This window comes from Salmo salar, chromosome ssa17 (genome assembly GCF_905237065.1).
Source record: "Salmo salar chromosome ssa17, Ssal_v3.1, whole genome shotgun sequence".
NCBI lineage: Eukaryota > Metazoa > Chordata > Actinopteri > Salmoniformes > Salmonidae > Salmo > Salmo salar.
This window is the reverse complement of record NC_059458.1, coordinates 70,925,259-70,941,668: the sequence shown is the minus strand read 5'-3', so window position 1 is coordinate 70,941,668 and position 16,410 is coordinate 70,925,259. Positions and strand designations below refer to the sequence as shown.

The window sequence follows — 16,410 nt, the reverse complement described above, 5'->3', positions numbered from 1 at the left end:
CATTTCTGACACACCGGCCCATTTTGATTCTCGAGGCCACCATTATCAGCCAAATAATGATCATTTTGTGCAAAACCCAAATTTAGACAGGTCTAGTAGGCTAAAAAATTGACCAGCCCATCTGGCAAATACCAGAATTGCCCTATGACCTACCCGCCACTGCCCTTTGATGTCTTTCCTTCTCTGTTATTCTTCCCTTCATGCTGGAAACAGAATTCATGAACTTTCACCTTTCCTGCTGACTTTTTAGGCAACTAGAGGCCTTAGTTAAATTTGTATTACTCTGTTTTCTATTCACATTACAAAACCCAGATGACAAAACAGCATTGAAGACATTGTCCTGTAATTGAAACTGGCAGATGTTTGTGCTACTGTATGGCATTAAAAACAGTGATGTTTTGATAATGTGTGTTTTCAGCAGGGTTTCCCCCTGATGTTGCATAACGAAGGGTTTTAATCATGGGCTGGCTAACATGTGACTCTGCTAACATGTGACTCTGCTAACATTATACTTTGCCAACGTTAGACTCTGCAAACAGACTTTTAGACTTTGCTAACATTAGACTTTGTTAACCTCTTATAGCTCCTTAAGGATAGGGGGCGCTACAGCGAATTTTGAAAAAAATACGTGCCCATTTTAAACGGCCTCCTACTCAAACTCAAAAGCTAGGATATGCATATAATTACTAGATTTGGATAGAAAACACTCTAAAGTTTCTAAAACTGTTTGAATGGTGTCTGTGAGTATAACAGAACTCATATGGCAGTCAAAACCCCGAGACAGATCCTAACAGGAAGTGGAAATCTGATTTGTGGACTCACCTTCAGCACTTTGCCTATAAAACACACCGTGAGTTAGGATTCATTGAGCACTTCCTAAGGCTTCCACTAGATGTCACCAGTCTTTACAAAGTGGTTTGAGTCTTCTATGGTACAAACTGACCCAAAGAGAGGCTTTGGAAGTTGGTCACAGGAGGAGGGCCATTACCACTATGACGCGGGCGCCCATAGCTACCCTCCCCTTTCGAAACGTTTAGTAAGACAATGCAATCGTCCCCCTTGAATATAATTGAAGCTCTGGTTGAAAAATGCCCTAAAGATTTATGTTATACAACGTTTGACATGTTTGAACGAACTTAAATATTTCTTTTTTTGCACATTCGTGACGACAAGTCCCGTGCGCTTCAGTACATTATGAGTAGCCTTTGGAACGCGCTAACAAGAAGAAGCTATTGGGACATAAATTATTAACTTTTTCGAACAAAACTACATTTGTTGTGGACCTGGGATTCCTGGAAGTGCCTTCTGATGAAGATAATCAACGGTAAGGGAATATTTACAATAGTATACAATAGTATATTTGGTAGTATAACCATTTTAGATGGTTCCAAGATGGCGCTAACCTGTATCGCCTAGCCTATTTTTCTGAGCATAGCATCCCCTTTTATTGCAAAGTGTGATTTCCCAGTAAAGTTATTTTTAAATCTGGCAATGCGGTTGCATTCACGAGATGTTAATCTATAATTCTTTGAATGACAATATTACATTTTAAAAATGTTTTAGAATAGTAATTTAGTAAATTGTAGCGCTGATTCAACGGATGCATTTAAGGGAAAATATTTTCTGAACGTCACGCGCCGATGTAAAATGCTGTTTTTATATATAAATATGAACTTATCGAACAAAAGAATGCATGTATTGTGTAACATGATGTCCTAGGACAGTCATCTGATGAAGATTGTCAAAGGTTAGTGCTTCATTTAGCTGTTTTTTGGTTATTTGTGATGCATGTGGTTGGTCGGAAAATGGCGGTGTGGCTATTTTGACGATGTACTCTCCTAACATAATGTAATGTTTTGCTTTCGCTGGACAACGTGGTTCGATTCAGGAGAAGTGTATCTATAAAACGGTGTAAAATAGTCAATTGTTTGAGAAAAAAATATTAGATTTGGTTATGGTTAGGTTATGAATATGGCGCTCTGATTTTTCGCTGGATGTTGATCCCGCATACAGGACCAGCCTTTAACATTAGACTTTGCTAACATTAGACTATGCCAACATTAGACTATGCCAACATTAGACTCTGCTAACGTTAGACTCTGCAAACAGACTTTTAGACTTTGCTAACATTAGACTTTGTTAACATTAGACTTTGCTAACATTAGACTTTGCCAACATTAGACTTTGCTAACATTAGACTTTGCCAACATTAGACTCTGCTAACATTAGACTATGCTAACATGTGACTCTATTTCTTTTCTCTCTCTCTTGCGCTCTTGCTCCTTTTCCGATTCGGCAGTAGCTTTTCTTACCTTCACCCCCTCCTTCCCCATCTCTCTCTCTCTGTCTCTCTCTCTCTCTCTCTCTCTCTCTCTCTCTCTCTCTCACACACTCTCTCTGTCATCCTTTCTCTCATCCTCTCTCACTCTCTCTCTCATCCTCTGTCTCTCTCACTCTCTCTCTCTCTCATACTCTCTCTCTCATCCTCTCTCTCTCACTCTCTCTCATCCTCTCTCTCTCTCTCTCTCTCTCTCTCTCTCTCATTTTTTTCAATTAAATTTGCTTTATTGGCATGATGTAACAATGTACATATTGCCAAAGCTTACTTTGGATATTTACAATATGAAAATAATAAGAATCAAAATTGTCAACGGGACAACAGTAACAAGAATAACCAAGGATCAAAATAACCATCTCTCTCTCAGTACTGTTCCATGTGAATTGCATACCACAAGAAACTCAATCTCAGACTGCTGATGAGTTGCCCTGATCTAACCTCCAATCCTGAATGTACTACCCTGAATATGTGTTGTTGACAATTTCCTATTTAGGAAGCAGTCCGTTTGGGCATGGTGCTGAGTTTAGATGAGTCATATTATGTCTATATACAGTGCTGTAATGATGGGAAAATAGTTTAAGTACAAAAGGGAAAATAAATCAACATAAATATGGGTTGTATTTACAATGGTGTTTGTTCACTGGTTGCCCTTTTCTTGGGGCTACAGGTCACAAATCTTGCTGCTGGGATTGCACACTGTGGTATTTCACCCAATAGATATGGGAGTTTATCAAAATGTGATTATCTCTCTCTCTCTCCCTATATAGTGCAGTGCTTTTGAACAGGGACCATAGGGTAGTAGTGCACTATGTAGGGAACATGGTGCTATTTGGCATATATCAATCAGCTCTCATTAAAACAAGAATGTGGTTCTGAAATATTCCTAAGTCCCAAATGGCATGCTGTTCCTTACTACTTTTGACCAAGGCCTATAAGGCACTGTTGTGTGTGTGTCACCATATCGCTTATTCACCTTATCACTTATTTACCTTATCACTTATTCACTCTAACACTTATTCACTCTATCACTTATTCATTATATCACTTATTCACTCTATCACTTATTCACTCCATCACTTATTCACTCTATCACTTATTCATTATTTCACTTATTCACCATATCGCTTATTAACCCTATCACTTGTTTACCATATCACTTATTCATTCTATCACTTATTCACCCTATCACTTATTACCTTATCACTTATTCACCCTATCACTTATTCACCCTATCACTTATTCACTCTATCACTTATTCACCCTCTACTTATTCACCCTATCACTTATACACCCTATCACATATTCACCCTATCACTTATTCACTCTATCACTTATTCACTCTATCACTTATTCACCCTATCACTTATTCACCCGATCACATATTCACCCTATCACTTATTCACTCTATCACTTATTCACCCTATCACTTATTCACCCTATCACTTATTCACCCTATCACTTATTTCCTCTATCACTTATTCACTCTATCACTTATTCACTCTATCACTTATTCACTCTATCACTTATTCACCCTATCACTTATTCACTTTATCACTTATTCACCCTATCACTTATTCACTATATCACTTATTCACCCTATCACTTATTCACCCTATCACTTGTTCACTATATCACTTATTCACACAGCATCCATTTTGTCAATGACAAGAGCAATCAGGACAACCATACAGCCCCCAGTGCTAACAACATAGGGTGTGTGTCATAATCTTCTCCTTCATCTGAAGATATCTCGAAGTCAGAGTCAGACCAAAATGCAAGCGGGATGTGGATACTCATCTTTTAATGTAAAGAATAAAGAATACACAAAATAAACACGAACCACTTCCGACAGGCCAACAGGCTATACATACAAAAAGACTAGCAGTGTTAGCACAACCACCCACAAACCCAAGTGACAAACATACTCCTATATAGGACTCTCAATCAGAGGCAACTAAAAACACCTGCCTCCAATTGAGAGTCCAGCACCCAAACCTAAACATAGAAAACTTAAACTAGACAGAATGCAGAAATACAACCTAGAACATACTAACCTAGAACATACACCTAAAACCCAGGAACAACTAAATCAAACACCCCTCTACAACACACACAAAACCACCACCATACAAAACAAACATCCCTCTGCCACGTCCTGACCAAAATACTAAACAACTACTCCCTCTGCTGGTCAGGCTGTGACAGTGTGTCCCAAATGGCAGGGGCTCTGGTCAAAAGTAGTGCACTTCATAGGGAATAGGGTGCCATTTGGGATGTAACAATGGTAATTGTCAGAGATAGATCAGCTTGAGTGCTGAGAGTTAAAGAGGGGACGTAAACGCCACGACCTCCCATAAGCATTCACTGCCGACCAAATATTACCTTTCATTTATTTAAAATGGATTCATGCTCGGGTACACACAGGGGGTCGATGGTAATAGTTTTCACTCCAGGAGAGGATTGACGAATCACTGTTCAGTGTTTATTCACGTTGACTTTTACTGCCGGCTACAACCACACTTTAATCCCAGACTCTAACCTCAACCCTTATCACAACACATTAACTCTTATCGTGTTCAGCTAAGTCAAGCTTTCCTCCACTTGTATTGCCTTTTCTCTGGCACCAGCTTCATTGGGTAAATTAGTACTAATGGAATACTGGTATCCTGCAGCTGGGTTGTATTCATTAGGAACCCAACAGAAGAAGCCAGAATGAAACAGGGAGGGACCACCTGGACTCATTTTCTTTTTTTCCGTTGCACAACATTTTGAAACGTTTTGCTACTGTGTGCCCTAATGAACCCTGATGGGACCCTGATGGTCCCCATTGGTGATTCACTAGTGGATCACACACAGAGGCTATAGGCTACTGACACAGCTAACGATTGATCGATGTCTACAAATACAGTTTAGTGAGCTTGAGGAACACGTGAAAGCTATTAGGTGGGTCACAAGTCACAACAATGTTAAACCATAACCTCTCACTGATCCATAGAGCCATTAATGGGACGTAATGACGGCTTCGGCCACAGAGGGGCAGCATAGATCCTAAAATGAATTGTTTGGAGGCTTCCGGGTCACATCCCCAGTCATACAGTAACCTCCCTTGACATCAAGCCAGGGTTAGAATCCTGTCAGAGCTCAGGTTTGTTTGATATTTCCATTACTTAGGTCCAAAAGTATTTGGACAGTGACACATTTTTGTTGTTGTTTTGGCTATGTACTCCAGCACTTTGGATTTAAAGAGATAAAGTACAGACCGTAATCTTTAGTTTGAGGGTATTTTCATCCATATCGGGTGAACCGTTTAGAAATTACAGCCGTTTTAAAACATTGTCCACACATTTTAGGGCACCAAAAGTATATGGAAAAATTACAGGAGTCAAAGTACTCAAACATTTAGTATTTGTCGAATATTCGGAAGCATGCAATGACCACATCAAGCTTGTGACTCTACAAACTGTATGCATTTACAATTTGTTTTGGTTTTGTTTCAGATTATTTTGTGCCCACTAGAAATTAATGTTAAATAATATATTGCATCATTTTGGAGTCACTTTTATTGTAAATAAGATTATAATATGTGTCACTGTTTCACCTGTCCTTGTGATTGTCTCCACCTCCCTCTAGGTGTCGCCCATCTGCCCCATTATCCCTTGTGTATTTAATACCTGTGTTCTCTGTTTGTCTGTTGCCAGTTCATCTTGTCTTGTCAAGCTTACCCACGTGTTTTCCTAGTCTCAGTTTTGTCCTAGTCCTCCCAGTGTTGGTCTGTTGCTTGCCCCTTGGACTATTAAACGTGTCTGCATTTGGCTCTTACCTGAAACCTGATAATATGTTTCTAAACACTACTACATTAATGGGGATGCTACTATGATTATGGATAATTATGAATTAAACATGAATAATGATCAGTGAGAAATATCATATCCCCCCAAAATACTAACCTCCCGTGTTATTGGTAATGGTCAGAGGAAAGCATATCTTGAGGGTATCTTGTATACATATGTAACTTTCTCACTCATAATTATTCACGATTTATTTAGGATTACCCGTAATCATGGTAGCATCCACATTCATGTAGAAGTGTTTCAGAAACATATTCAATTCTTATTTACAATAAAAGTGACTTTACAATTAGCCTAATTTATTTTGGGCAAAAAGAAGATCTGAAACACCACCAAAACAAACTGAAAACTCATCCAACAAGTTTGTAGAGTCACGAGCTTGATCTTGTCATTGTGTGCTAGGAATATGGTATAAATATGAAATGTTTAAGTACTTTAATACTCATAAACTCAGCAAAAAAAGAAAAGTCCTCTCACTGTCAACTGCGTTTATTTTCAGCAAACTTAACATGTGTAAATATTTCTATGAACATTACAAGATTCAACAACTGAGACATAAACTGAACAAGTTCCACAGACATGTGACTAACAGAAATGGAATAATGTGTCCCTGAACAAAGGGGGGTCAAAATCAAAAGTAACAGTCAGTATCTGGTGTGGCCACCAGCTGCATTAAGTACTGCAGTGTGTCTCCTCCTCATGGACTGCACCAGATTTGCCAGTTCTTGCTGTGAGATGTTACCCCACTCTTCCACCAAGGCACCTGCAAGTTCCCGGACATTTTTGAGGGGACTGTCCCTAGCCCTCACCCTCCGATCCAACAGGTCCCAGACGTGTTCAATGAGATTGAGATCCGGGGCTCTTCGCTGGCCATGGCAGAACACTGACATTCCTGTCTTGCAGGGAATCACGCACAGAACGAGCAGTATGACTGGTGGCATTGTCATGCTGGAGGGTCATGTCAGGATGAGCCTGCAAGAATGGTACCACATGAGGGAGGAGGATGTCTTCCCTGTAATGCACAGAGTTGAGATGAACTGCAAGCTCAGTCCGATGATGCTGTGGCACACCGCCCCAGACCATGACGGACCCTCCACCTCCAAATCGATCCCACTCCAGAGTACAGGTCTCGGTGTAACGTTCATTCCTTTGACGATAAACCCAAATCCGGTGAGACAAATCCACAACTCGTCAGTGAAGAGCACTTTTTGCCATTGCTGTCCGGTCCAGCGACGGTGGGTTTGTGCCCATAGGCGACGTTGTTTGACGGTGATGTCTGGTGAGGACCTGCCTTACAACAGGCCTACAAGCCCTCAGTCCAGCTTCTCTCAGCCTTTTGCGGACAGTCTGAGCACTGATGGAGGGATTGTGCGTTCCTGGTGTAACTCGGGCAGTTGTTGTTGCAATCCTGTACCTGTCCCGCAGGTGTGATGTTCGGATGTACCGATCCTGTGCAGGTGTTGTTACATGTGGTCTGCCACTGCGAGGACGATCAGCTGTCCGTCATGTCTCCCTGTAGCGCCTTCTTAGGCATCTCACAGTACGGACATTGCAATTTATTGCCCTGGCCACATCTGCAGTCCTCATGCCTCCTTGTAGCCTGCCTAAGGCACATTCACGCAGATGAGCAGGGACCCTGGGCATCTTAATTTTGGTGTTTTTCAGAGTCAGTAGAAAGGCCTCTTTATTTTCCTAAGTTTTCATAACTGTGACCTTAATTTTTTACCGTCTGTAAGTTGTTAGTGTCTTAACGACCGTTCCACAGGTGCATGTTCATTAATTGTTTATGGTTCATAGAACAAGCATGGGAAACAGTGTTTAAACCCTTTACAATGAAGATCTGTGAATTGATTTTGATTTTTACGAATTATCTGAAAGACAGGGACATTTCTTTTTTGCTGAGTTTTTAAGTGAATTTGTTCCAATACTTTCGGTCCCCTAAAATGGGGGGACTATGTACAAAAAGTGCTGTAATATCTAAACGGTTCACCCGATATGGATGAAAATACTCTCAAATTAAAGCTGATAGTCTGCACTTTAACCTCATAGTCATTGTATAATTTCAAATCCAAAGTGCTGGAGTACAGAGCCAAAACAACCAAAAATGTGACACTGCCCCAATACTTTTGTCACGCCCTTATCTGTTTCCCCTGTCCTTGTGATTTTCTCCACCCCCCCATGGTGTCATTTATTTTCCCCAGTGTATATATCCCTGTGTTTCCTGTCTCTCTGTGCCAGTTCGTCTTGTATGTTTCCGAGTCAATCAGCATTTTCCCTGTTCTCCTGCTTTTTGCTATTCTCTTTTTTCTCGTCCTCCCGGTTTTGACCCTTGCCTGTTTATGGATTCTGTACCCGCCTGCCTGACCATTCTGCCTGCCTTGACCACGAGCATATCTGCCACTCTGGACTCTGATCTGGTTTTGACCTTTTTGCCTGTCCACGACCATTCTCTTGCCTATTCCCTTTGGATTAATAAACATTGTAAGACTCCAACCATCTTGCTCCTGTATCTGCATTTGGGTCTCACCTTGTGCCCTGATAACTTTTGGACATCACTGTGGCAGAGGCATATTCAGATAGGGTGCAACATGACAGATCATTCAGATAGAAGAAGTGTATTGAGAGGCAAACGAATTACGGAAACTTGTCAGCTGCTCGGCTAGCCTACATAAGAGTTATATCTACTTCACTTTTACTGACTTTATTGTCAGAGACAGTATCATGTACACATTTAAAATGTAGTGGTTCAACATACTGTTATGATATTCTGGCTGCTTCCACACCAATCCATCAATAACCCTATATGAGAGAGAGAGAGAGAGAGAGAAAGAGAGAATTGTTCCAGAAATTGTTCTGAGCGAGAGAAATATCTCAAATGTTCTGAATGTTGCAACACACCGCAAGGCACTCAGAGCCCTATATATCAATGTTTGGCCTTTGCTGAACCGATGAGTTAAATCCATTCTGAGAACGCAGAGCTGGCCTTACATCGATATCTGGGCGCAACATGGGAGGCGCGCAACAACATTCAAAACCCCGGGAGTAGGTAGCGCCAGTGGCGACCAGTGGCAGAGCCCCACCTGTTTTGAGCCCCACATTTTTAGCAAAAAAATATGCAAAAAGAATATATATAAAACATTTTTTTGGGGGGGGGGGGGCTTGTCTGTTTTGCATGTTATTTTGGCATTAATACCTGTCACGTATAAGTTTGCAAACAGTGTAAAAATTAATACATACTGCTCAAAAAAATAAAGGGAACACTTAAACAACACATCCTAGATCTGAATGAAAGAAATAATCTTATTAAATACTTTTTTCTTTACATATTTGAATGTGCTGACAACAAAATCACACTAAAATAATCAATGGAAATCCAATTTATCAACCCATGGAGGTCTGGATTTGGAGTCACACTCAACATTAAAGTGGAAAACCACACTACAGGCTGATCCAACTTTGATGTAATGTCCTTAAAACAAGTCAAAATGAGGCTCAGTAGTGTGTGTGGCCTCCACGTGCCTGTATGACCTCCCTACAACGCCTGGGCATGCTCCTGATGAGGTGGCGGATGGTCTCCTGAGGGATCTCCTCCCAGACCTGGACTAAAGCATCCGCCAACTCCTGGACAGTCTGTGGTGCAACGTGACGTTGGTGGATGGAGCGAGACATGATGTCCCAGATGTGCTCAATTTGATTCAGGTCTGGGGAACGGGCGGGCCAGTCCATAGCATCAATGCCTTCCTCTTGCAGGAACTGCTGACACACTCCAGCCACATGAGGTCTAGCATTGTCTTGCATTAGGAGGAACCCAGGGCCAACCGCACCAGCATATGTTCTCACAAGGGGTCTGAGGATCTCATCTCGGTACCTAATGGCAGTCAGGCTACCTCTGGCGAGCACATGGAGGGCTGTGCGGCCCCCAAAAGAAATGCCACCCCACACCATGACTGACCCACCACCAAACCGGTCATGCTGGAGGATATTGCAGGCAGCAGAACGTTCTCCACGGCATCTCCAGACTCTGTCACGTCTGTCACGTGCTCAGTGTGAACCTGCTTTCATCTGTGAAGAGCACAGGGCGCCAGTGGCGAACTTGCCAATCTTGGTGTTCTCTGGCAAATGCCAAACCTCCTGCACGGTGTTGGGCTGTAAGCACAACCCCCACCTGTGGACGTCGGGCCCTCATACCACCCTCATGGAGTCTGTTTCTGACCGTTTGAGCAGACACATGCACATTTGTGGCCTGCTGGAGGTCATTTTGCAGGGCTCTGGCAGTGCTCCTCCTGCTCCTCCTTGCACAAAGGCGGAGGTAGCGGTCCTGCTGCTGGGTTGTTGCCCTCCTACGGCCTCCTCCACGTCTCCTGATATACTGGCCTGTCTCCTGGTAGGGCCTCCATGCTCTGGACACTACGCTGACAGACACAGCAAACCTTCTTGCCACAGCTCGCATTGATGTGCCATCCTGGATGAGCTGCACTACCTGAGCCACTTGTGTGGGTTGTAGACTCCGTCTCATGCTACCACTAGAGTGAAAGCACCGCCAGCATTCAAAAGTGACCAAAACATCAGCCAGGAAGCATAGGAACTGAGAAGTGGTCTGTGGTCCCCACCTGCAGAACCACTCCTTTATTGGGGGTGTCTTGCTAATTGCCTATAATTTCCACCTGTTGTCTATTCCATTTGCACAACAGCATGTGAAATTTATTGTCAATCAGTGTTGCTTCCTAAGTGGACAGTTTGATTTCACAGAAGTGTGATTGACTTGGAGTTACATTGTGTTGTTTAAGTGTTCCCTTTATTTTTTTGAGCAGTGTATTAATAAAATAATATACAAAGCTGCATACAAACATAGTCTCTTTTTTGTTTTCTTGAGTAAGGCAGCAACCAAAATGCAGGTGTTTCAGCCTGCCTCAGTACTTTTTGTGGTGGTGGGGCAAGCCAGCAGAAAATATGGAGCGCTGCGCCGTGATTGGCTCAGTGTTCTGTCACTCATGGGGACATTCTACGTCACCGCCAAGTCTAAGGGAAGAGCTAGAAAATTCTAGCCACTTGGGTGCTGCTATATAGTTACATTAGAAGTGTCCATCCAAGAAGGCTCAAGGTCATTGGCCACAGATAAAATGATGTCAAATCACATATGTACAGTAGCATTGATTAGACAGATCATGTCAACATCATACTTTCATAATCTTAGCTAGCAGTCATCATCATGAATTAAGTCGACAATCTACTGGCGAATCCTTTTTAAATCCTTGTCATATGAAGAGAAATAATGAAGAGAAAGTATAGATAAAAACGTATTGGTGCTCGATCAACCATTGGACATAAACATTACACAACAAGTTGGAAATCGCAAATTCAACAGTGATTGGTTTGGAAGGAATCAGTGACAGCGGCTAACTACAAGCATCGCAAAGCAATCACTAGCCTGCTATTCAGTGGAGTGGCGGTGTGGTCCCAAATCTGGATTTAAGGGGCTCTTTTCCAAGTTTAAAATGATAAACATTCAACATTGGCCATGCTGTCAATGAAGCATGATTTGTGCCGCGCTCAAAACAACTGTTAACTTGGAACTGCGAAAACGTGACTTCAGTGAGTTCAAGACAATTGGGAAAGTCGGGAATAAACGAGCTCCGACTGGGAAAATACGTATTGAACGGTCATCCAACTCGGAAATTGTAAATCCGGCCTCTTTCTAGAGCTAAGACCTGAAGATCAAGGCCGTCATCATGATTCAACCTTTTTTTCCCCCAGTTGTCTCGAAAGCGCCATAAATCCAGAGAATGCCAGGCTTTGATGACAAAATTTGCCCACGAAGGACCATCGCACCACCTTCCTGTTCAAGTGAGCACAGCACAACAAGGTGAGTCCAAAAATGTCTTGTATGTTGCTGCATAAACGATGTAATATGCCAGGGAGATATGTATACTGTAGCTAAGAAAGTAATACTAAGTGTATGTTTTATAGTAAAATATTAGTAGCCCATGTGCCTCACCCTAATAATTTAGTCTATTTACCCCTATTAATTTTGCCTACTGTTCTGAATTGGTGGTGCACATATAGTCTATAGCCTGTTTAAGAGACATGTAATCACCAAATATTGTAAGAGCTGTCATTGTCTGCTTATATGCCCCTTTTATTTATCCTACAGTTCGGACTTGGTGTACAGGGAGAATACTGTAAGAACGGCCCATGTTCTGATTTCTGTCGCTGTACATTTCAAAAGTGCTAAACAAATAGTTATATTGACTATGTCCGTCCTAGCTCGCTCAATAATGTCTTAATCAAAATTATGGATCGCCTCTGATCCGCTTGTCGTCCCCTTATGCCATAGTTTATACATTTCAATTGTCATTAGAAACCACATTTGTTAAGGCAAGTCAGCCATATCAGCTATGTTTTTTTAAAGGCAGTAAATGAGGCTGAATGAACTGTTTAGCAGCCAGACAAGGCCCTGCTGATAGCCAGGTGTAGCAGTGGTAAGGTGTAGGGACTGCTGTTGGAACAGCTTTATGTAGGCCGTTTGTGGGCACCGTTTGTCACCGTTATGGTGCAACTAATGTAATGTATTGTTTAGTGCTGTGTTGTGTAGTGGATTTGCTGGCATGCACACCACTTTTTTTTGTTGCCCCACCAAGATTTATCTGCTAAAATCGCCACTGGGTGGCGCCAAAGCAGCGGGCAGTAAACCTATCTCACTGAGCTCACTTCCGTTTATTCTATATTCGACAGTCGCATGCATCAGTCTCCATTTTCAACAGGCAAAGCGCCGCGACAGGAGCACCCAGCCGCCCTCGTCAGCAGCCGCCCGGTAGCAGCGACAGCTCTACATGCGAAGCAGCGAAATTCATCTACACGAATAAGTGGATATTTACGCACTGATTACGTAACTTTACTGGACTATTTATTCTACTGTTGTTGTTTATGTTTTCTATCCACCCGAAGTTTGTTTTTAATTTTTAATTGCACAAATCGCATTTGTAACTGATTTCCAACTCAAAATGGAGAATCAAGAAGGAAAATACCTCCCGGAGCTCCTGGCGGAGAAAGACAGCCTGGACGTGTCATTTACGCACGCGATGAAACTTTTATCCGCAGGTAAAAAAAACAAATGTCATTGGCAACATTTTCCCGTGTCCTTCGTTCAAAAGGATGTATATTTTATGGATTGCGTTAAGTTTTTTTGTTGTTGTTGTTGTTGTTGTTGTTGTTGCTATGTACGTTTTGAAAAGGACACACCTTGGCTGGATTGTGTGCACCAAACGGGACGGGTATAGCGGTCTGTAAAACCCTGCAAACAATAAATCCTTTCATAGCCTGGCTCCGACCCGTCACCACACCGCAGTTAGGCTACAGTGTGACACGTGACCTAGACACGGTTTTAAGCAAACGTTGGAAACAAATGGTTGAATGGAGTCATTCCTAGTCGAGTTTGCGAACTTCCCATCTTCTGAAATATCGAAGTCACTTGAAAATGCGCAAGAATTAGCCTAACAGAAATCCTTACTTTCAAAGCTGCAGCCCCCCTCTGTACATGGACCGAATGGGCTTTCTGTAACCTATGTCCGCAATCCCGAGAGAGGGTATGATAGGATGCTCTCCGGTCTTTTTGTCTGGCAGATACAGTACAGCCCTTTATTGTGTGTGTGTGTGTGTGTGTGTGGTATAGTAGGTCACAGCAAATCACTATCACCAAAACTGAAAAGTATGTTTGCTGTTCTCTGGTTGGTAGTGTTAATCCAAAAAATATATAGTTTATTTTGGATAGAGAGAATGATATTCAGAGCTGGATGTCAACGCTTACCAGTTATGGTAGTTTATTTTTAGTAGTCTACTACTGAAACGAAAGTTGTTGATCGTGGAAAAAAAGACAACTAGGCTAGGTTTTGTAACAGCTTTAATTTGATACATTATAACTTGTGTCGATATGTTGACACGTTGTAACTGCGTGTGTAACAGTATTTGTATCGCCACAGTGTAAGAATGTATGGTAGGGTTTGTCTCCAAAAACACGTGTCCTATTCGGCCAGTTATAGACGCTATGTGTTTATGGGCCAGTTTCCCGGATACATTTTATCTCTGGTCCTGGACCAAAAAATTACGTTCAATGGAGAATCCACATTGAAAATACAGTAGGTTTTAGTCCAGGCCTTCGCTTAATTTGTGTCTTGGAATCCTGCCCTTTCTGTTTAGTCAGATGATGAAAATATTACAGACAAGATGTTGAAAGGCTTTTGTCTGGAGAAACACAGCAGTGAGTTGTTAAACGTTTCCTGAAAGATGTCTAGCCTCGACTTCCAGCTCGATCTGACACACTTTTTCCATGATGAAATATGTTTTTTTTCCATAGGTCCTTTCCACCCATGTGTTTCGCATTATAAACCAGACCTTCTGGAATTCAAATCTAGCACGGTACTGTAGCCTACCATTTGATGGAGGTGTGGAGGTAGCTTCATATATATTGTGTAGCCGGATGGCCTGGATTGTGAGAGAAAAGACGTTGGTCAGTGTTTCCTAAATTGTGTGTGTGTGTTGGGACCCTATCAATACTAGTCAGTGTCTTTTGAGATCACACTTGAAGACATGATTTCTTCATTGCTGCTAGATAAATGGAGATGCTGTACTCAAGATACTGTATGGCAGTGAATCACAATGCAAAAAAAAAAAAAGACTTGGAAATGGCAGGTTAAATCAGCCTGATGTGGTGTCTGATGGTATTGACCTCGCTAAAGATAATCTGTCGTGAGCTCATCCTAAAGACCCAGACTGGGACCCCGCTGTGACTTTGTCCGTGACCTTTTTAAATGTCAACCAAAGCTGTCTGAACGATGGGCTATACATGCCTACTATACAGACGTGTATGTACAGGCGTGTAAAACAGGGTTGCATAGGTTAGCTACTGTATGTCTCACCGTGGCTGTGTCCCTCGTGGTACCTTTTTATCCAGTACTGCTAATCATTCAGATTGTAGTGCTAGATATGTCTAGCATGCTACAGAGCCTGTAGATGACTGTAGTGGTGTGTGACTGGCTGGTTAAATAACTACAGAACAATAGATGCATAGTGGCACAGTTCAATGTGTGTGTGTGTGTGTGTGTGGAGCACAGCAGCTACCCAGGCACCACTGCTAGGCTGCTAGCAGACCTGGCTCCCAGCTGGTAGTGTAGTTGACACGTTTGCATGTGGCATGCTGAGACACTGTCATCGCAGGGAGTGAGGCGGTGGTCTGAAATAAATGGCGTTGTACCGTACTATAGACTGAAAGGCTCTTCCGTGGCTCTATGACTTCTAACAGCGGTTTAGATGGTACAATGATTCTCCACACACACACACACTATACTTGCTTTTTTTTTGGTCAAATAAACTGAAATTATCTAAACTAGTCAAATTTTTGCAACCAGGAAATGGCAGAGCAATTTCTGCATATTGCACCTTTAATTGGTCTGGCAATTGGTCTGGCAATTAAAGGTGCAATATGCAGAAATGCTCTGCCATTTCCTGGTTGCAAAAATTTGACTAGTTTAGATATTTTCAGTTTATAAACCGCTGTGAAATATATTTTCAATAACCCAAAAATGCTGTATTATCAGCTGTTTGGAGCTGATGTACAAAATCGAAAGTAAAAGTAAGAATAGAGAGCACAGAAATCTCACAGACCATATCTACAGATCTATTACTCACATTTCTATGTGAATTTGGTCAGGTCGCCCCCCCCAAAAAAAAAAAACCAATGCAGCTTTAATGTTTTCACAGTAATTACATTTAAATGATAACTACATTGTTATAACATAGTAAGATTTCGTGTTTGAATAAATGTCATTCTCCCTTGTAGAAATCGAGAGAATCCAGAAAGGTGAGCCTAAGAAGGAAGGAGGAGATGCGTACCTGGACCTTTTCACCGTCAAGAATATCAAACTGAAGGAACGCGTGCTCATACCTGTCAAACAGTATCCGAGGGTAAGCCTTCTACCTCTCCTCTTTTCTCCTTCATTCAGCAGCAGGGCTTGAATTACATGGGTCACTGGGGGGGGGTCAAACCAGGTTACAGAGTAGGGGTGTCTAAATGTTGGCCCCCCCCCCAAGGTGCTGATTCAAAATGTATCGCGATTCAATACTGTGATTTTATTGCAATTCAATGTTCCAAACATATTGCTCATCATATGTCTGCTGCAGAGGGACAAGAGAGAGCCATGAGAAAAACAGTTTTGATCAGTCATGGAAACT

The 16,410-nt window shown here is 42.0% G+C and overlaps 2 protein-coding genes across 4 annotated transcripts in view; both read left to right on the top strand.

Annotated features, from left to right (window-relative positions):
• The window catches only part of LOC106609610 (exocyst complex component 4), an 816,839-nt gene that overhangs the window by 270,773 nt on the left and 529,656 nt on the right, over positions 1 to 16,410 (top strand). The window lies entirely within an intron of this gene.
• The window catches only part of LOC106570703 (KH domain-containing, RNA-binding, signal transduction-associated protein 1), a 28,814-nt gene continuing 25,322 nt past the window's right edge, over positions 12,919 to 16,410 (top strand). For 2 of the 3 annotated variants that reach the window (XR_001320733.2, XM_014143174.2), the window contains exons 1-2: positions 12,921 to 13,284; positions 16,019 to 16,143. Coding sequence is in view for 2 of the 3 variants with exons in the window: in XM_014143174.2 (XP_013998649.2) it covers positions 13,188 to 13,284; positions 16,019 to 16,143 (222 nt within the window). In the remaining variant the exon portion in view is untranslated. Of the gene's footprint in view, positions 13,285 to 16,018; positions 16,144 to 16,410 lie in introns of all 3 variants that reach the window. The other variant, XM_014143175.2, reaches the window with a different exon arrangement.